Source organism: Falco punctatus (genome assembly GCF_963210335.1).
Source record: "Falco punctatus genome assembly, chromosome: 6".
Lineage (NCBI taxonomy): Eukaryota > Metazoa > Chordata > Aves > Falconiformes > Falconidae > Falco > Falco punctatus.
In genome coordinates, this window is record NC_137585.1 from 28209671 (window position 1) to 28232191 (window position 22521).

Sequence of the window (22521 nt, forward strand, 5' to 3'; positions counted from 1 at the left end):
TATATATATATGGGGAATTTTTAGACTTCCTCTGAAGCTTTGCATCACTGAACTTGTTTATTTGTAGGCAACCAACCACCTGTTTTTATGTGGCAATTCCAACATTTCATAGACTTCCTTAGCATTACTCCTCCAAAATATTTTTTTCCCCAAGATCCCAGGTTTTGTGAGATTTATACATAGGTAGAGTAGATCTAAACTGTTAAAACGCAAGGACAAGTGTGCTTTCATTTCACTTTAATATACAATTGCATTAAAGCAGTAGCATCTGGCATACAGCACTCAGCCTGCAGTGCTGTAAATGGAACACTGATGACTTCTTTGGGGAAAAAAAAAAAGACGCCATCAAGTTAACATGCATTTCTCAGAATTTTCATTTGCATTTTTAACCCCTTAGAGACTAACCAAATCAGCCACTTCCAATAGAAGTACCTTGTGCATAAAAATACCCAAATGGCTTATTAGTCTGGCAGGGTTAATCAAGTTAGTGAGGTCTCGTGTGCCTCGAAGAGACCCTGATAAGACTGGCAAACACTGGCCCCTTTGACATGAATTCTCATTGTACTGCTGCGTGAAGCATCTGCTCTCTCATTGTGGGATCACAGAAGAACCGGAGTTTCCGGGGTAATAGCTTCACCTCCACAGGCATAGCTTCATACTCCTCATTATCAATGCCAAAGGATCCCTCGGTGCCCTGTGTACAGATAACAGTGCTGATCAGGGCTAAACATCAAACATACTATTAACCAAGATGACCTCCTCTCTGTGCCTTCCAGCCTATGTGGTCTCAACACCACAGTGAGAGCTATCCTTCACTGCATGTAATATACCAAGAGTCTGCTGCATAAGATGTTACCTCACTTAGTTGCTAATTGATGATAATCAAATGCCAGGAAGCTTTAATGGCCCACATTGTTTATACTGAAGGATTCCTTGCTATTGGAACTACAATTCCATGCACCTAGATCTTGGTCTGCCAGTGGTGACACAAGCTAATCTGCAGGAGTGCCTGTTAAATAAGTCCTAGTAAATCCATGCTACAGACACCTCTTGGTATTGTTTTACTATATTGATCTGAAACGTGAGATGCAAAGTAATTCATGGCTCAGGAATTACTCAGCAGTAGAATGTTCTTTAGCATTTTCTTTAACTGATAAAGTCACCAATGATTAAAAACATTCATCAAAATGGCAGGTTGACTTTACCTAAAGAAATCTGGTGACTGCTTTGCATGCACTTGACTCAGGGTAGGGCTATGTTACATAGATGCTGCAAGTGAACCTGTATACCAGAACAGCACAGATTAGAGAAAATAGTATAGGTTCTGGAAGTTAAGAGGTACAGCAGTCCACCTGGATCAACATGCCCCGCTTCTCTCAAAGCTGGTGAGACTCATCTGAGCTGCATTCATCAGAGCTATGTCATGGAGTGAAACAGCACTGCTTTGTGCCATGCACACGTAACTCTGAAGATCTCAGCAGCAGCTGCAGTATGAACAGCTCATTTTATACCACAATCCTTACTTATGGCTCAGCTGTACATAGAATACTCTGGAGTGCTGGGCTTCTGGAATCAAGAAATTGCCACGATACGAGTTTGATGCAAGTATTAGAATGCTGGCTAATCACGACATCGTAATTCATGATTTTTACTTGGTAACAACAGATTTTTTCACTTCTTGGCACATTCTGTTCTCCCTTAATACAGAATTATTTTGCTGAATGATAGATCATATCTTTGTAAAAACAAATAATCCTCCTCAAGGCCGCAATAACAGCCTCCTCTTTCTAACAGGCAACAAAAGACTAATCTAAATTACATAGGCAGACACACAGATTTTGGCTTCTTTTTCAGCCTCATCTGCTCAAAGTTTTGAGATACTTTCCTGTAGTGATCTAAGCCCCACTGCCTTGTCTCACCCTCCTTGGTCACCATAAAGCTTCTAATATTTATCTTCTTCTGTATAGCATAATCCCTTCTAGAGTAAAATGTACACATCTTCAATACTAAGGAGAAGGTGTGTACATGCAATACCCCTAAGTAAGAGACCCTTTACACCCACCACCACTGTGTACATAAGAGGTCTGCCACTATTTACTGGCAGGATGAAGCTCCCTCTCTTGTTTACAGACCACTTGGGAAATTCTATTGTGCATCTCCTGGCCAGGGGCTTAGCACTGCACGGAGCAACTGAGTGTCTCCCTGGCAGTGTAATCAACCTCCCAGATTTGGAGCAGGGATTTCTTAATATGCAGCATCAACTGGTATGAGGAAATAAAGTAATAGTTTTCAAGCTCCCTCAGCTTCTCACCTCTGGAAGTTGCAAGATGCATCTGCTGGCCTGGATGCACTGACTCCCTTCAGGGCACATATGTGGATCACGCATTTTTTGACTTCTGTTCAAATCAAAAAAGAGGTAAGATAAGGAGATGTTTCTCTCGGAAACAGCTATCTTTAGGGATGACATGTCATTGTGGGTTGGTAAATCACTCTGCATTCAGTAAACTTAGAGGTTATGTATATATACAAATATTTGTAGGTTTAAGTGTGAGAAAGTAAAAGACATTTCCTCTTCTGCTGCAGTCAATACACACGAGTATGCACTGACAGCCTCCAACCAGCTTCTGCTCTGAGGCGCACTGAACATATTTGAACATACAGTTTTGTATATTTGAACATACAGCACAGTTTTCCACTTCTCACTTACATGCTGAACAGCACAATTCCTGCAGTGACCACCACCTCCTCATATCCCATGCACCATCATAATTTACCAGCAATTTAAAGAGCCCTAAGGCAAAAAAGCTGATAGAATTACATTGAACCACTGAATTACCATTAACAAACAAACAAATCCCCCCTCTTACATCAACACCAGTCAGCACAATGTTTACCAGCTGCTTTTATACCACGCTTGTGAAGAAACTCCCAGAACGTCATAGTTTTACCCACTCCAAATAATATATCCTTTTTTATCAATTACCCCCCCCTCTTCTGGTGCCTGTGAGATTGATTCTTACATACTGCACTTAGAGCAGTGCCACTTTCCTACTTCTGTGGATGTCAAATGAGAGCACACAGAAGGCAGCTGTCTGTCCTAGAAAGCTGGTGGTACAAGTGCCACGTGGTCTTTTTCAAGACTTACATTTCTGTCCTGTCACTGGATCAACTGTTAAAGAATAACACATTGCAATTCCTTTTCCCAACATGTTCAGAGTAAGCATGAGGTCTTGGGTACAGTGACCTACCTCTGGCCTCCTGACTGGAAACACACACAACCTTTTGGCTGACCTTTGACAAAGGGTACCCCACACCCCAAGCAGTAACCCCTCAGTTTGGGCCTCTCTCCAGACAGACAGCAACACACAAATAGCAAAAGGGGCAGCAGAGAGTTACAGCATTAATATATCACAGCTCTTAAGCATGGCAGAATTATCGCAGATATTGCTCTGACAGTCAATGCCAGCTGTCCTCACCCTTTCTGTATGTTCTGTAGATTGATACGAAAGAAGAGTGTATTTAAATATTGCCCAGGAAAAGAAATCACAAAAACATGTCAAAAGCTCCCCATACACCAAACCCATACTTCCATGCCCTGAGGAATGCAAGCAACTCTTAAAATCACAGAAAATGTTTGAGGAAGAACATGAGAAGAGAGGGTTGAAACAGATGATAATCAAAGACAAAGGAAGAAAAGCTAAGATACCAAAAGGAAAGGGCAGGAAGGACAGAAGCAATACTAACTGTGGAAAGTTTGTTTTTAATCAAATATGTATATACTAAAAGATTAATGAGTGAATGTGAGGGAATTAAAACATCCTCCTGGCAATATATGTTATAAATCATTGATGGCATGCAATACTGTCAGTTTATACAGTTGTACAAACAAGCATCAAGATTCCCCACTTTAATTCCCCAGTTTAATCTGCTCAAAGTTTAACATACGAAGTCCTAGATATTGCACTCTGGTGAGCAAGATTTTTTTGATACACAGAGGTGAATGAATCTCTATATAGGTGCAATTATGGGGTCGAGGTAAGCTCAAAAGAGACAAGACATGGAACTAAAGATCAGTCAAAGGAGAATGCTGGTAGAAGCAAACACACACATCTCCACTTGCAGTTGATTGCTTCTCTAGTGACCCAATATAAAAGGATCAGAAATCATTTCCACTTCATTCTGCTTCTTACTCAAAACAATACTGGAAAGTGAAACAGGAGGAGGACCAAAGCCAAACACCAACAGTTTAAATTGTTTTATCCCACTCCATATGCTGAACCACAAAAACACAGGCAGAGAGAGAACCACAGCACCTACTGTAGATAAGACACAAATTTAATCTAGTTTTTTTTTTTCTCAAAAGTGGCCGATGTTAAATGATTCACGGTAAGACTTCTAACCAACCCCCCCACCCCCCCACCCCCAGTCTTCTGCACTGTAGCTGGTAACTGTATTCATGCCCTGGAGTGACAGCTCTCCATACTTTCATACACAGAATCTAAGCTGGCTACCAGGATGTGCATTACCGGTGCTCCACTTCCCATCCTCATTCTCCCTCCCTCCAGCACTTCTTAGTAAGCACTGCAGTGTAGCCACCCGCTCTTCCCCCATCCTATCTTAAACATCAGCTCTACCCCTGCTGCAGATGCTCTTGTTCACACAAATCTGATCCACAGCCAGAGGGCACTTTTATACGCCTGAGAGGACCTACCCCTTTCTTTGAAATCCAACTACAGCTGCCCTACAGCACTGATGCACTCCCTGACAGCTCCCCCCACCCCACCCCCACCCCCCACCTGAGCCTGCATGGTCATTTCCCGCTGGATATGTGGTTTCCTCTGTGTGTCTGCGTGATCCATCAGTTCTGATCAGCTTGTGTCAGTGCCCTCTTCAATGTAAAAAACCCTTGGTATCTGCACTGGTAAGGTATTTTCCCTAAAAAACTTTTCAACCCCCCAAATTCTGGTGCAGTTTAGAACCATGCATTAAAAAAGAAGAAAAAAGAAAGAGCTTCTTCACGCATTTCCAAAGACAAACCCTGCTGGTGCTAAGCACTGGGAAGCCTCTGATAATGGGCTGAATTCAAACCTAGCTGGCAAAGGGCATTGTGCAGTGAAGACCTCCTCTGAACACCCTGAGTTTTGCCTTGCAAAAACAGGGTACATTTTTTTTCTGTTCTGATTCCTCTCTGTAGGACTAACCAGTCCCTCCCACTGTTCCTCCACCCCATGCAGCCCTCTTTCTTTGTTACTTACAGACTTTTGCGCACTATTTAATCAAAAGAGCTTGTTTCTTTGAATTTTGCTTGAACAGCAGCTCAAAGCTTTCAGTACTGCCTCTAATTAGCTCTAGCCAGCAGGGCACGTTAACTCTCATCAGAGGCTTTTTCTGCATGACAGTGTAATTGCAGACAGAAAATGTGACATACTACTGTGTGAAACATGTCCAGTCCTCACGGGAGACATCCTTTACAGTGGGTGTACAATCAAATACCCCTCCCTTAAATCACACAAATTCATCTACAATTTTTCTGCTAGCAAAGTGTCCAAGAACCCAGTACAGCATCTCCTTTGTCTCTCTCCTTTAAGAGGTTAGATTCCTCTTGCTGCTAATGGGAAAATCTCCTCCTCCTCTCCTTCTGTGGCCTTCAAAGCAAAGATTTCAGTCCCAAGCAATCTATGGTCCACATGGCTCATGTAATTTAAAAGTAGTTGCAAGTGGTAACCTGACCTACCCGTATATGCATAGGTCAGAAGATCCTATACCTACTAAGACTCGTAGACTGCCCAAATAAGGGGCTCGCTGCTGCTGTTAGATCATAAACAAGACATACACGCAGGAATTACTAGGGTGATGACAAGCAGGTAGAACTGCGTTGAAATTTTTCCATAGATTTCACTAGAGGGAGCCCTAAGACTAGAAAATAGTATTAGCAAATAAAAACGTCCCATGCACAAGAGCACTCTTGGATTTAGTAGGAAAATCTGGTGCTGCAATGTATTTGGTAGTTGGACTGCACAGAGAAGCTCGAAGAAGCAGCTCAGATTTGTGTCTGGTGAGAGCAGGAGGAACAAGTGCACTACAAGACAACATTCCAAGCGCAAAGAAAGCACATGTTCACTTCTCTACATGCTGCTGCTTCATACCTGCAGCTTTCTTGCTCCGTGTACAAGCTGCACCAATACATTTGCTTAAAGTCCCTGTTTAAATTCACATCTTCCAGAAGTTCTTCCAGCTCAGATCTAATTACTCACAACAGTTACTGAGCCAAGCACTCTTCACTTAGAAGCAGGGCCTGCCTAATCAGTTCAAAAACTCCAGGTACCACTAGTACAAACATATCAGCTCTGTGACCTGCTTCCCAATCCACTGAGCAGCAAGGGCGGAAAGATTCTGGGGAAAAGTCTGTACAGCTGTCTGTAACTCGGTTATGACAGTATCATCCAAGTAGCATTGATCAATAGCAATGGGGGAAAAGACAGAAGGTATAGCAAACTCAGAATCTAGGAAGAACTCCAACTAGACAGCTCTGCCTGGTTTCCAGAATGAGAAAATTAGGAAGAATTTTAAAGAACAAAATCAGTAATTCCCTGATTTTTAAATATATATTATTAATAATTTATACATTATTAATATATAAAATTAATAAAAATAAATTAAAAACAATGAAGTATTACTGCCTGGTGTCCTTTCAGTCTCTGCTTCTAAATTTTGCAGCACAAGAACATAAAAAAAGCAGCATCTTTCTCAGCGTTCCAACTCATACAGAGATTCTGTCATCTTTTCGCAGCCCTCCAATACTCACCCTCTGCTTATAAACTGTCCTTTGCTGACAGTATCTGCTTCAATGCAAATATCCATGAAGTCTTCAGTGCGCTATGCAAAAAACAGATTCAGAAATCAAGCAGTTAACATTTCAAAATGCCACACCCACGATAATGCAATATGTTCACACAATGCCCAGCTCTTTGTCCAACAAAATGAGGCAGAAGATGCATTTCTGCATTTCATGCTTTTTTCCACTCTCGAGATTCGAATTATAAATTATAGATAGTAATTTCTCATTGATGACCGTTCAACAATAAATACCACGAGAAGTAAAATAACAACTCACACATTTGGCTTCTTGTTACATTTCACACACTTATTAAAGACAGTAATAGCAGATCACTTGGGTTTACTGCTGCACACAAAGATTTCTGATCAATGGGTCTTTCATGAATTTAAACGAGAGTACAGTGATGCAACATTTGGCCACCAAATACACAGTAAAAGAATCTTAAACAATATAAAGCGAAAGTCAAAGTGTTCTTGATATCATTCCTTTAAACTCCTTACTTGGCTTTTTCTCTATTTACAGCCTGCCCTTAAACCAAGCATACAGCAAAGCTTTTGCTGGGAAAGCAACTTTGATTAAGATGCAATTCCTTTCTTTTCTTTTTTTTTTTTAAACATTTCTGTCCTGGCAAAAGTCCTAGTGCAGATGCAATCAAAATGACAAAAGTAAAAATGAATGCATCTATTAGTATAACTTGTTTTATTTCTTTGCTGTATCTGCAGAGGTAGGCTTGGCACTGTCTGAGCTGCTCCTGTATGGCTTTATTGGCTTCTCTTCCATAGAGCAGCCTAAGCATGAATCTGAGGTGAGACAGAAAGACAGGAGTGGCTGACAGCACTAAGCAGATATGCCCTGGTATCGATTCAAGAGAGCTGTTGTTCAGTTTTGATAGCTACAAGGACAATGGCTTCAACAGTGGGAGTTAAAAGCAGTTATAAGGGGTCCGTATTTGTAGAAAAAAAGATGCAGTATCAAGATACCTCCAGATCTAGAAGCAAAAGCACAACTGCCCTAACATAAACTTGTCCATTTCTCTAGGCTATGCAAGACAACCTGAGAACCCTACATCACTTCTTTGTTCAATACCAGTATTAAAGTGCACCTTGAAGGCATAAAGGAGAAGAAAAACCACAAAGACATGGTCTGTGGCAATGAGATACTTTTTCAGTTCTTGGTAGGTCTGTTTTTACTTTACATCACTGACTCCAATCCAGATCAGTGACCAAAACTGTTCTGTTCAAATGCCATCTAGAAACTACCAAAACCCCAAATACTAGCCTTCATCTAGCTTCTACCATTACTAGGACACTAATGGTCCAAATCATAAGCCAATGATGAAGAAGAAATTAAGATTTATGTGGCACATACTAAGGAGAAAACAGGTGTAAATTTTAAGACTAGATTTGCCTGAATTTTTTTTTTGTCTGATCCTACAAAGACAACGTATCAATATAACACAAATTTTCAGGTTCTTAAAGACCCTAAATTCTTAACACGAAACATGTTGCAGTAAATTCAATACCTCCTGTTAATCTGGGTGTAGTGGCAGTGGTGTCCTGCAGGCTTGAGGAAGACATGAAGAGCGCTCACTGGTACAGGACCACTGTTAGCATTTTCCAGTAAAATTAAAGACTGGCATCTATCCAAATAGCTTTCACAGCAATAAAATTGCACCAAAACACAGACATAAGCTAAAGACAGGTTTTGAACCAGCAAATGAACAGCATGAGCATGCCAAGAAGGTTATGACAGGAACAGTTCCCTTGCTCTCTTGGTTCTACTTTTCCACAACCACCTGCATTTCCTGTCCTTCAACTCACTGTAGCCCCCATTCTTTCTCTAGTCCCAGTTCTTTTTTGCTCTCTGCTCTGCAAACTGAAAGAAAGAGAAAAAGCCACAATTCCAGACATTCAGGCTCAGCTTCCTTCCAGCACCAGCTGATAAAACAGAATCACTCAGAATCCCACAGGTCAAGAAGGAAAGGGGCACCTATTTTGATGCTTTGTTTTCTCCTGGGCAATCCTAAAACTTCTGTTTGGCTAGTGAAACCTTCTCATTGCATAAAATCCCACTGCATCCCAGTTTCATGTGGGTCTTCAGTGCTTTTGCACTGTCTCTGAAATTTGCCCATTTCTGGATTCAGTCATGGGCCCCTCCTTGCCCATGTAGTAGTAAGTTTTATTTATATAGACGCAAGGGAGTTTAGCAAGAAAGGAAAACTGTGTGGGCAGGCAGCATTTGGAATCCAGTTATACTACAGTCTTACTGTCAGATCAAGCTGCCTGTTGCGAGTTGCAATGGAAAGCTCAATGGTGGATAGCATCAATTCTTCCCAGTCTTTTGGGGTTACATCCTCAGGGATTTCTGCAAATCAAGAAGAGAACATACCATTAAGTGGAATTTAATTACACAGATCATCTTTGCACTACTATGAAGCACAAAACGTCAATGCCAGCCACAAATATCACTCTGACCCATTGTGATCACTAGCTTTGTTTCTTTCAAAGATCAAAATCTTAAGAAAGGAAAAGAGAGTTTGGCAGTACTGAAGGGAAGAAAAAAAAATACCACCAGCACTCACACAGTAGCAGGAAAGACTATCAAGTACATTACATGGCAGCCCTGTGAGTCCTCACGGCCAAGGATTAACAGATCTCCTTGATTGATGTATTACAGGAACATTCAGAAAACATACGAAGCACTGCTACCAAAAAACCAGGAATCTAATCTTCAGGATGCTGTGGTAACACGTATTTTCTATAGGAGGAAACTCCACAGTCCAGTTCTCATATAGTTCGTGTTTCTGTCTAAATCACCTCTGCTAGCCAAGAAGGAATGAGAAGTGCTTTGCATAACACCAGACTGCGCAAAATACACGCTCCCCTTCCTTCTGGAGTCTGCCACATGCACTGCCGAGCTAACAAGCCAACCTAAGAGAGGCTCACAGAGTACAGCGAAGAAAATTTATGGGACACAAAGAAATTTAATGTACTAAGAGAAACCTAAGGCTTCTGCATGGCCCAAGTTTTATCGTTCTATTTTAAGTAACATTTGTTGCTCCGTGTCAGCAGCTCCCCCCATCCTGCAAAACAAGGGCTGCTCCTCTCTCCCCAGCTCACAAAGAAGCCGTTCTGCAGGAGGAAGATTTCAAGAAGCTCACCCATAAGTGCCAAGTATCACCTGCGGAGGCTTCCATAGCAACGGCAAGCAACTGTGACCCCAGGGAATGCCCTGGATTCTTTACAAATGCACTTTTGTTTATAAGACCACAAACACTGGCAGGACTACACTGCTCCTCTTCTGGCCAATAACACGGTAACAAAGTCACAGTTTTAATAGGTAAGTAATAATAACATAAAAATGAGAGAGCAGAGAAGTAAAGCAGAAAAACACTCCCCTCTGACCTATTAGAGGAGTAAAGCCTGCCTGTGAGTTTATGCCAAAACACACACACCTTTTGGAGGAGATGACCAGTATAACCGAAGTCGTCTGTAAAGCCTCACATACAAAGGAGGTCTGGAAGGTTTCTCCTCTGGCTCTTCTGGAGGTCTCTCGGTTGGACCCAGATACATGAGAGCAGCCTGATGCTTCTGAGGCCATTCCTTGGATTTACATGGAAAGGAAAGACAGAAGATAAAGGGCCTTTCGTTTAGCACCTACCTGTTTATTCTGTTTAGCTCTTTAGCCTATTTATTCTGTGCTCCCAAGTACTCCTGCAGAGCTACCCAGATCCCACCATCAGCTCGGCCTATTTCATGATTCTCCAGCCTCCAGATTCGTATGAGAGCGAATGCTTTTGCAGCTTGAAAAAGATTACCCACGGTTCCCAAGTCTATTAACCTACTCCTTCCCCCTACAGGAGTGAGGTATTTCCCCCTCTGCTTATAGAGGGGGATGTTTTCTTTGCTGTTGCTGTGTGGCAGGGTGATACAGCTGCTTCTTGCTGGAGGGAACAACCAAAACCAGCAAGGTCAACATTAATGTTTGAAAGCATAATTGGTTTCTGCATGGCACAAAGACAACCTCAAAGAGCAACTGCACAGCAGGGTCTAGTGCAAACAAAGACTACAGTGCTGCGTGCAGCCAAGGGGCACTAAAACCCAGCAGGCCTTTGTTCTCCAACAACTCAAACAATCAAGATCTGACCTTATAGTCAGCTGCTTATAGACAGCAATACAACAGGTCTTAAGGCAAGTCAGGTGAGCTTTATTAAGCATCTGAGGGGAAAAAAAGAAAAAAAAAAAGTAACACATTATTCTCAATGATATTTCAGATTTCAGTGCCAGAAACTGATGGGCTACAGAAGAACCTTAGCTCCTGAAATATTTTCAGAAGCTGACAAAGTTTATTTCCTCTCATTTTGTTTTAAAATTAAGTTTTGAAATGCTCAAAATATTATTCCCTTCATAAGTCCTATATGATTGCTTTTTAAATGTATATACTAAAACAATCCAGCCAAGAGGCCACATGTACTAAATGCAATTATTTTTCTATGCACAAAACTTCAGAAGTAGTTTTAGGTCATATAGCACAGGTGGTTAAGCTAATTCACTTCACACCTCTGTGAGCAAGGAAAGACTCCGTTATCATACTTACATACTAAACAGGAAAAACAGAGGTTGTACCAGTAAGGGCAATACAAACAATAAGTATTAATGATTAAAAGGAAAAGCAGTAATGCTGTGATTATTTAAGCCTGTATATTTTAGAAGAGATGATAACACTCATGACAATGCCCCTGCTAATATCAGAGGTGAGCTCTTCCCCCTTACACTGTTTACAGCTACAGGTCATCCTGCTTCAAAGGACAACTACAGCAAAACCGGAAAAGATTGGGTGCACAGTAGCAAAGACAAGCCAGGAAAAGATTAAGCTCAGAATGCTGGAGCCATTTCTTACAGAAATTAACAAAATGGTAACATAAGAGGCACATAAAGCAACAAATACCACAATTAGGGGAGACGAGGCAGAAACTTTACTATCTTAATAGCAGAAAAAGTGGGCAATTCTCTTTAACTTTCAGCAGGTTAAACAGATCTTTTAAATGTACAATGAATAGCTCACCAGTGAAATCCACCATCACTGCCACTAACTGAGGCTAAGGACTCAATAAAAGTGAGAAAGGGGCTAAAAGGGCTGGAGAGAAGTGAAGAACAGGTTTCTACCTAGAATGCCAGCATACAGAATAATAATCCTGGGGATGGGGGTGGGTGGTGTGGGGTGGGGTGAACCAAAATAAAATAAAATAAAATCTTTCGCAAACACATTACAATTTAACTCCCTTTTACAGGAGCTTCCTATAAAGGAAGCTTTGGCACTATCACAGATGGCATGGCTGGACTGCATTATCTGACCCACCGTACCAGCTCCTGGATATTTCCACAGCCTTTCATGAGGCTACTTATGCATTCAGAGAACTGGAAAAGCATGTGAATGAAAATACCTCACCTTTCATGCAGGTCAAATTTTAATCTTTCCAGGATCAATTTTAAGCAACAGAGAAATTTAAGGTGAGATATAAGCTATTAATCTTCATGTGAAATTTACTACACACGGAAGGCTGATTATCAACGTGCATGAGCAGTCTAATTATAGACACTTCCGTCAGATGAGTAAATCAGAATGAAATGTTATATTAGAAAAACTGTTGAGAAAAGGTGACAGAGCACTTCAGTGTTTACCTTCATCATCACTACTGCTCTCCTTTCAAAGTGGTTACTGGCTCCCCCTGGTGATCTTGCAGCAACAGATCCTCGTTAAAAAATTACTTTTTTAAAGTATTCCTTCTCCCTTCATCTCTTCGGAAGGTAAGTCTATCAACTGGTAGGTTTATTAACAAGTCGACCTTCACTCCAATTTTTTATTTTTACCAGAATCCTTCACAAAAACTTGCAGATAAATTATACAAAGCATAGTCAGCCTTTTCATTTCCCAACTACAAACCCACTTTGCTCACAATTACCCTTTACCTTAAATGTACTGAAGAAGTGAGCTGCTTTGGTTTTCAGAGGCCCAAGGTACCAGTACCTGAAAAAAGAACACAAACAGAACTTCTTAGATATCTTGGGGTTGATACTGGGAAAGGGAGAAATCTTGTATGAATTCAGACTTGTTTGCCACTGAAGTTAGTGCTCCCCTACAACCTTTAGCTCTGTGATACTGCAAGATCATTTCTACACATCACCAGCAGCTTAGCAGTGACATCCCTTTCCTGAGTTACAGAACACCAAAATGCAGTATATAATCTTCACTACAGGCAGCGTGACATCTCAGTAGCAGAAATTTACCTAGTTATGTGACACAACTGGGAATGATTTAAAAGTCTGTGGCCTAACAGTTGGTAGGATGCATCTCCACAATATGCAATAAAGGATGAGGTTGGAGGAAACAAACAAAAACCAACAGCTTCAATGACAAAAGAACAGAGCCAGCAAACATTCATTTGCCCCAAAGGATTCTCAGATCAAAATCAATGTTTTACAAAATAAAAATCCTGCCGGCCATACAGCACTGTATAGAATCTAAAGATGTGACTATATTTAGGCAGGCTTGGCACACATTTTTATCACTTGTCTTCCACCAAAGAAGGTCAACAAAGCATACTAACCACCACCAGCTCAAAAGTACTGCAGATCTAAGTATATCATTAACTACTAAGGCATGCAACTGTCACACCACTCCCATCAAGCCATGAAATTGTCTGCAAAATTAATAAAATCTTAAAAATAATAATATAGCACAATGTCTCCACCAGGACAGTGCTTAGCAGAGGGACAATCAAGCCAAATTTCTGGAACTGTGGCTTAAGGCTTAACTCTCTGTAGTAGGGGCCTTCTTTTCAGTGTAAGATCAGTTGTACTGGAGTACACAAAATGTTTATTTAGCCCAATAACCCATCTTTCATGGGGACAAAAAGTGGATAAAGTGGAGAAGTATAAAAACAGGACGAGCACACATGGTTCTTGTCCCAAGCGCACACTGAGCACCCATTCATTTGTGGCTGAAGTGCTTTCCAAGCTAGACTCATTTTCTGTGCATTCAAAAACATTCATGGAAGAGAACCAGTTTTGAGGACGTTCATGCTGCCCCACGTACAAAAAGTGCCTCTGGCACTGAGTCCAAAAGGCTCTTAGGAAAGGGAACTGCTGCAGGAAGAGATGTTAAGGCTGACACTAGGCAAAAACTAGGGTATGAGCAGGAAGGCTAGTAAGAATGCTGAGGGAAGAGAATTGCAGTTCCTTAATCTTGGGGCTGCAATTAGCAGGTGGGCCTGCAACACAGCTACACCGGCACCTACACAAGCTACCAAGTATGTCCCTTGCTTCCCAAGGACAAACACTCTGACCATTTACTGCCTGTCCTCCATCCCACATCACTTCTCAAACCTACTCAAATATTTGCTTGACAGATTCCAGAGGTCTGCTACCTCTTGCTTTCTGACAAAGACAGCTCATTCACAAACCACATGGTATTTCCTTATAACTGTGCAGCAGAGGCATGTGCTACAATTCCTCCATAACAGTTTGAGAAGTGAAATGCTTTGGCCCTGCTGCTCCTTCACCAGATAATGCTAGTCATTTGATACACAGACAGTGAGAGGCATATTAAATGCCCATTTGGAGAAAGCCCAACAATTATTAGTTTAACATTCAGAGAACAGTCATCAGACAACACGGTCCATGCCATTTCTGGCAGGAACTGAAGGGCATTTCTACTGCATCTGATATCCCTTGTTGGAATTAAGTTACAGAGTCTGTGCGTGTCTTTTCATTGGCAGCTGATGAAAAACAATGGCCAATTACTTTACTTAGACTTTACTCAAGGGAGAGCTTTTCCCACTGAAACAATCTGAATAAAGTTCCAGAAGTGAGCACCACAAGGCAAGCAGAAAGTAAATACTTAAAAGAACAGGTCAGCACCAAGTTTTTATTTCAAATGACAAAAATGCTGAAACGCCTTACACTCTCATGTGTGTAATGTGAGACCTAACAAGAGTGGGTGCCTCTGCCCGTCAAATGCCTACACTCAGAAAAGACTTAAAGGGGATATGTAATTTCAGGCAACAGATGCTAAAAAAAGGTACACTTTCAAAAAACAGTATTCTCTTACTTGCTAACTTTAACTCCTGCATCTCTGTAAGATCCCCATCTTAAACCAGTCACCGCAAACACAGGCTGTTCCTTTTCCCCCTATAAAGAAAAATACACATTGTGAAATTACTTTCTCTTATCTTGCTCCCAACTTTGGTTTTTGCAGCTAGAAAAATAGCATTTCTATGTAAAACTTGATTTTTGATTAATCCCAAAAGTGAAACTTCACAGAAGAGGTATGCTAAAGAGCTAACAGCAATAAAGCTAAGCAGAATTTAAGCATTACACATTCCATCTGCTCCCAGAAAGGAATATAAGAGGTGAAGTTTTGAAGAGATTGACTGAGTTTGACTGCACACCCAACAACAGCCATTTCATTTTGTGGATATTGTCAGCCAAAAGCAAGGAACTCTGAACAGTGACACTAGGTTCTCACTGCAGAAATGTACATTCTACAACATAACAGAAAAATAATATTTAAAAACACATGAGGTATAGTCAAAGGTTTTCCCATTTCACATTTTTCAGGTTGTAAAAGAAAGCTATTAACTCCACATTACATACGAATGCATTAAATCAGCTCAGACAGCTATTGTTATCTCTCACCATTTCTACAGAAAGAGCAGTGTTACCAAGTTTTGTATTCATCAATACTTCCTGAGACTCAAAAAAAGATAATTCAGGCATTCTAGTGTTTTCTCTGTTTTCACAGAACGGTTGGAAGGGAACTCTGGAGATCTAGTCCAACCCCCTGCTGAGGCAGGCTCACCCACAGCAGGTTGCACAGTCACATCCAGGCAGGTTTTGAATGTCTCCAGAGAAGGAGACCCCACAGCCTCTCTGAGGAGCCTCTTCCAGTGCTCTGCCATCCCCAAAGTAAAGAAGTTTTTCCTCATATTCAGATGGAAATTCCTGTGTCGAAATTTGTGCCCGTTGCCCCTTGCCCTGTCGCTGGGCACCACTGAAAAGAGCCTGGCCCCATCCTCCTGGCACTCGCCCTTGAGATATTAGTAGACACTGATAGGATCCCCTCAGCCTTCTCCTCTCCAGGCTCCACAGGCCCAGCTCTCTCAGCCTTTCCCCACGAGGGAGATGCTCCAGTCCCCTAATCACCTTGGCAGCCCTCTGCTGGACCCTCCCCAGCAGTTCCCTGCCTCCCTTGAACTGGGGAGCCCAGCACTGGGCACAGCACTCCAGGTGCGGCCCCACCAGGGCAGAGCAGAGGGGCAGGATCACCTCCCTCACCTGCTGGCCACGCTCCTCCTGATGCACCCCGGGGTCCCACTGGCCACCTTGGCCACATGGGCACACGGCTGGCTCGTGGGCAACTTGCTGTCCACCAGGACTCCCAGGTCCTTCTCCGCAGAGCCGCCTCCCAGCACGTCAGCCCCAGCCTGTGCTGGTGCGTGGGGCTGTTCCTCCCCGGGGGCAGGACCCTACACTTGCCTTTGGTGAACTCCATCAGGTTCCTCTCTGCCCAACTCTCCAGCCTGTCCAGGTCTCGCTGAATGGCAGCGCAGCCCCTGGTGTATCACCTGTATCACCTGCTCCTCCCAGCTCTGTGTCTTCAGCAAACTTGCTGAGGGCACCCTCTGTCCCTGCATCCAGGTCACTGATGGTCAGTTGAGCAGGACCGGACCCAGTGCTGATCCCCGGGGAACACCACTGGCTACAGGCCCCCAGCTGGACTCCGTGCTGCTGGTCACAGCCCTCTGAGCTCTGCCATTCAGCCAGTTCTCAGCCCAGCTCGCTGCCCACTCATCCAACCCACACTGCCTGAGCTTACCTATGAGGATGCTACGGGAGACAGTGTCAAAGGCCTCGCTGAGGTCAAGGCAGACAGCATTTACCACTCTTCCCTCACCTAGCCAGACATTCGCTCCATCACAGAAGTCTATCAGGTCGGTGAGGCACGATTTCCCCTTGGTGAATCCATGTTGCCTACCCAGATAACCCTCTTTTCCTCCACATTCCTCCACGTGCTTAGACACGACCTCCAGGAAGAGCTGCTCCATCACCTTTCTAGGGACAGAGGTGAGGCTGACTGGCCTGTAGTTTCCTGGGTGCACCTTCCTGCCTTTTTTGAAGGCTGGAGTGACACTGGCTTTCCTCCAGTCCTCAGGCACCTCTCCTCTACTCCATGAGCTTTCAAAGATGATGCTGAGTGGCTCAGCAATAACATCTGACAGCTCCCTCAGCACTTGGGGGTGCATGCTATCAGGGCCCATGGATTTGTGGGTGTCAGGTTTGCTTAAGTGATCTCTTAACATTTAGGATGATGTCATAGCATACAGTGGAGACATGACTGCCACCAGAACTACTGATACCATAAACCAAAATTCATGACAGCATTACACAGAGGAAAAGCAGTCCACATAAACAGAACAACACGAGAACAGGAAAGGTTTAGGAATGTTGGGTGCCAAAGAAGCAGATGCTTTTACCTTGATCTGCAAGACATCAAGTGGAACTGTCTCTCCCTTCAAAATGGCCAGTGTAGCATTAGTAATATGTCTGCAAAACAAACAGGAAAGAAGCAAAGGAAAACAAACAGGAAGGAAGGAAAACAGTAAATTTTAAAATGACATTGTTTTTCAGCACACTCCACTACGAGTCCAGGTGGGGCTTTTTTGCAGCAAACACAACAACCCCAGGGAAGGAACTCTGACAAGTGCTGCACTTCCTTGAAATCAGAAAGCAAACTAAGTGCCTGCAACATATGACAAAGCCTGCATCCTAACAAACAGCAAAAGACCTGAAAAGCAAAAGGAAGTTCTCAGCCTAAGCTTTTCAGAGATTCCTCTTTCTTCAGCTAATCTGGCAGATCGCATGTTAACTCTTACTTGCTGTTCTGGATACTTAACACACTAAGGACCCAAACCACATTTTTATTTTACTGTTGGCAAGTATAGCAACCTGGAAGAGAAGGTGATGGTCATGAGACTGGTCTTAATTAATTTGCCTGGGATTAAATTGCCTTGCTATGTTAATTTGTTTTGAAGTTTTTAATCAACATAAATCTACCAATCAACAGTGTTTATGTGTTTTCGGTCTCCACTAAGCTGTGGACAGTAGCTAAGGCACTTTCTCATTTCAAGCCATGAAGCGCAGCACTAAAGACTTTGTAACCAAACTGTTCAAGTTCATAAAGATGTCTATGTTCAGACTTCGAAGCATCTATTTCATCAAAACCTCTTCCTTGTTTTAAAAATTGGGTAAAATCTAAATTCCCCACTGCATGTATTTCCAGTGTCTCAGCTAAACAGGTAAAAAAAAAAGGAAAACCAACACTAAATGCAATTTTCAGATCCAGCCCAGTATTCATGTGAATTGGCAGGAGAGATTGCCCTTGGCTCCATCAGGACTAGAATACTGAAACAGAGAAGGAAGCTGTTTTTCCCTCAGCCCTTCTTTTCTCCAAACTGTTATCCTTCTGTAAGATCTCTACAATTCCTACACTCCAAAGGTAATAATAGTGCTGATGGAACCAAAGCCCAAATATTTCTTTGTAAAATATCACTTCTGCACTTCTTAAACCAGGTTCTGTTACTGGTGTGGGTTGTTAAGCAATCTATTGACCAAATTCCTTTCAACTTCATCAATATGCTGCAGTCTCACCTGCACAGCTCCTTGGGACAAGAAGATCCTTCATTTCAAACAGCTTTTTTAGAACGAAAACATAAATTATTATTTTAATCTTAGCTGCTGATTACAGCCTTGTCCGTCTTGCAGAGCTTCAAAGCACTCTGGTAGTTTTAATGAAGGATGTTATGCCAGTTGGCTCGTGGGTTTTATGTATGATGGATACCAGCAAGGGTTCCGCAAAGAAGAATGTTAATGAGTTACTGGGAGAACCAGAGAGAAGAGATTTCAGGAGCAAGGAGAAATATATTCATTAGTATGGGAAGAGAGGAAGGGAAAAATTGAAAAGAAGTGAGGGGAAGAGAAAGATTAGTTGACTAGCCTTTTTACATTAGAGTGAACAAAACAATCTTACAACCAACCAAAATGCAAGCAACAGATACTGCCAGACTGGATCACATCCAAGCTCCCAACAGGTAAGATTCAGGCTGTTGGAGAGTTGCCAGCATCAGTCTCATCACAGGGTTGGGCAAGATATCCTGCCAAAGTCAGTAATAAGATCCAACCTTCCCCATAAAGATATTCTTGTACACCTTACTTTGCAGGTGCTAACCAGTTTATATCCAGACTGGTTTCTAGAATTCTTAAGCTGGAGAAGGGATAGAAAGCGGACTTCTTTTTCTTTTATTTTGTCATATTGTTGCTATATCCTTGTCATATCCTTTCTGACTATTCCCAAGAGGCTTGATCCTTTTAATCCCCCCCTTTGTTTTTTTAAACTCTGAGCATCACACAACCACACAGAAATTAGCCACAGAAATTGTTCTAATGTTCTAATAATACATACATGTCTTTCTTTTAATTTTTAGTCAGTTTTTGGAAGTCATTAGCTCAGGCAGGTCCAGATAATCACCAGGCTTTGCCCAGAGACTGCCAACTTCTATGTAACATAGAAGAAACAGAAAAGTATCAAGCTACGGAGAAGTGCTGCTCCTTGAAAACAAATGAAAAAAAAAAAAAAAAGCCCCCTTTCGGAAACATAATACTTACTGGACTTGGTTCGTGCTCTCAGGGTAGAGAGTGTGGCTCAAAGTGGAAGTCTTTCCAAGAGGTATGAATCCTATAGGAATCTTACTGAAGGCAGCCTGGACACATGAGGAGAGTAAATTAACATCAGCTAAACGAAACTTCCTGTGTGGAGATCACAGTTGTGTCTGATATCACCCCTCTGGTGCTAAGCAGCCAGGCACTTCCTTAAATGAGGCAGTAATACATAATGGCTCAGAACACGGCATCTAAATCTGTGAACTCACCACTGCTACCTGAGTACAAAGGAGCTCTCTGGAATCATTAGGAGCATTGCTACATGCAGGTTGGCAGCCACGTCCTAACTAATGCACGGATTCTGTCAGCAATCTGCCATCTTTCTTAATACTGACGGTAACATCACAAGCTCTGAATCTCATTTACCACTGCAGGAATACCCCCCTGACAGAGTAACCTTGCATGGCAAAGAGATCTTCTCAGTTAAGGAAAGGAAATTAATTGATTCCTCTGGCACCCAAACCATGAAGCAGCAGAAGGTCTAATTTTCAGAAGTCATTGACCATGTTATTTTTCTGAACTACAGTTTAGCAAAAGGGCTTGTTGAAGGAGCAAGTTATTGCACCATACCTCATAATAAACTGTGCTTCTTGAAGCATGTCAGAAAATCAATGTAAACTACCATATATCACAATGCACCATCTCCCTCCTGGGCACTGCTGTTGTCAGCATCATGATACTGCAAATCTGCACTAAGTAATGCGCCTCTCACGTCATGCCCACCCGTTCTCCCTTGCTATCTCGTTGTCACCTGCAAGTCTCAACACATCTCAAACACCCTTCCCTCATTTTCTGTAGAAGTCTTACAGTGACAGGCTGTTTGCAGCTCATGCAGTCACGCTCTGCTCCCCTGGCTGCCAGGAACAGCATTTCTGGAATACCTTGCACAGGCTCTTCTTACCCAGGCAATGGCAGTATGACATACCCAAGTAAAAAGGGAAGCAGAGGGGAGCAAGGGGGCTGAGCTGCAGATCTCTACTCCTAGAACAAAGTACTATGAAGGACAAGAAGAATTCCCCGGTCAAAGGCATACAGTGACACAGTGGCAATACTACAATGCAATATTCCACCCAAAACAGTGCCAAATGCAGAATTTTCTATGCCACTGCAAATTAATCCAAGCTACATCAAGATAATAAGTTAAAAAAAAATAAAGAAGAAAAACTAGCCAGTAAAGCCTCTAAAAAGAAAAAAAACTTTTCTCCCAGTATCTTTAGGTTAGAGAGGTCTCAGGAGCCAACTATAATAATATTAAATTTAAAAAAACTAATGTCTCAGAATTGATATAGCCAGCGCCCCTTTAAAAATACTGGCTTCATTGCAGAGTTTCTCTTGTCACATTCAGACAAAAGCAACTGCCTAAACAGATACAATTCTAGCTGCCAAGGGTATCATCATAATCTTGTCTGGATCATTTAATTGAGTTTTTGCCAGCTCCGGCCAGAAGGTTTTGGGAACAATGATTCCCTCCTTTCTTCAATAATACTGTCCTCCCTCTTTAAAAAGAAAAATCTCTCTCATTTCCATTCAGAGTGATCCACCTTGAGAGGTTAACATTTGCTTTCTGCAGCCATCTGCATAGGTAGATATTCACCACTAGAAAAAATGGCAAAGCAATTGTCAAGCAATAGGAGCATGGCCATAACTGAATTCAGTTTCAAGCTTGTACAAATACAAGAAAAACATGTACTTTCGCCTGATGCGTCTGCCAAACAAAGCAGCATACACAGCTGGTCCATGGGTCTTTGAAAGTTGTGCATTTGGCTTCTCCACAATCCCTGCTCTGACGCTGGAAACTTCTCAAAGCTGTAGCTTGGGAGCCATTACACTCCCTGAGAAAGGGAATGAAGAACAATGGGCAGAATTGCAGGACAGTAGCATGCCTGACATTAGGCAGCAATCTGGCTTCAGATTAGTAAGCAACAAATCTGCAGAAGACACCTGAGGCCAAAAGATCACAGTGGATGCACAAGACACTTCCTCTAAGAAATACACAAAATTTTAAGAATGATACTTCCTTACCTCATCTGCTCTGCGGAGAAGCCCAGTTATGACCTGAAAAATGTAGGAAATTCTCAGCTCTGATAATTTTGTTTTTCAGTTACAGTAGAAAGCTACAAAATTCATACCCATATTTACTCTGGAAAAGATTTAAGGAGCAGCTACTCTTACAGAAGCTGCTACAGTTGCTTACATGGGAAAGGAGGCGTGTTCAGTGTGCAAACATGGTGGATTTGGCAGGGTTGTAAGTGTGCATGAGTGTATTCTGGCACCACCACCAGTGCCAGTGTAAATGTTCTAACACTGAATAATGCTTTGCATAACGCAAAAATAGCAGTGGTCAGTGTGCAATTAACAATAAAACCAATTCTAAGACCAGCAGAAACTTACAGATGTATTCTGACTGCTCTCTCTTAAGGTCACTGTATTTCATTTAGCCATTGCCTTATGAAGCCAGTAGTTAGCATTCCAGGAAATGCTTTAATAAAATACAGTCTTCCTTGAAAAATGGAGTATCCCCCAGGTCTGCTGGTAGTTTGCTCCTGTCATTAATCATCTTGACAACAGGCATTTATTTAATACATACCATGCTTTGTTATCACTCCCACATAACTTTTAAATTATTTGATTCCCATTTAGCAAAATATGCATTCCTCTTGGGGAGTACAGATAGGAATGAACTTTGAAAATTAAACCATTACAGCCACATTACACAGAAACAAAAAAATTTAGAATCATGTCTCACCACATAGTTTTCTCATTCTAGAATAAAATTCTGGAATATAGCTATGTCACATGCCCCTGCACACACCCACCCCATCACTTTTAGAGTAATAACAACTAGCACAGTCTTCTTGTCCCCAGAAGATTACAACATTGACTAAAGCCACAGATACTAAAATGGAC

The 22521-nt window shown here is 42.1% G+C and overlaps 1 protein-coding gene across 2 annotated transcripts in view; it reads right to left on the reverse strand.

Annotated features, from left to right (window-relative positions):
- Window positions 1-220: 220 nt before the first annotated feature.
- The window catches only part of AGK (acylglycerol kinase), a 38388-nt gene continuing 16087 nt past the window's right edge, over window positions 221-22521 (reverse strand). Inside the window, exons 6-15 of one of the 2 annotated variants that reach the window (XM_080390878.1) lie at window positions 21637-21669; window positions 19561-19655; window positions 17373-17442; window positions 14948-15027; window positions 12808-12865; window positions 10293-10440; window positions 9105-9202; window positions 6806-6876; window positions 2312-2396; window positions 221-694 (exon numbers count right to left, since the gene is read on the reverse strand). In XM_080390878.1, the coding sequence (XP_080247004.1) occupies window positions 557-694; window positions 2312-2396; window positions 6806-6876; window positions 9105-9202; window positions 10293-10440; window positions 12808-12865; window positions 14948-15027; window positions 17373-17442; window positions 19561-19655; window positions 21637-21669 (876 nt within the window). In that variant the 3' untranslated portion in view covers window positions 221-556. Of the gene's footprint in view, window positions 695-2311; window positions 2397-6801; window positions 6877-9104; window positions 9203-10292; window positions 10441-12807; window positions 12866-14947; window positions 15028-17372; window positions 17443-19560; window positions 19656-21636; window positions 21670-22521 lie in introns of both variants that reach the window. The other variant, XR_013928703.1, reaches the window with a different exon arrangement.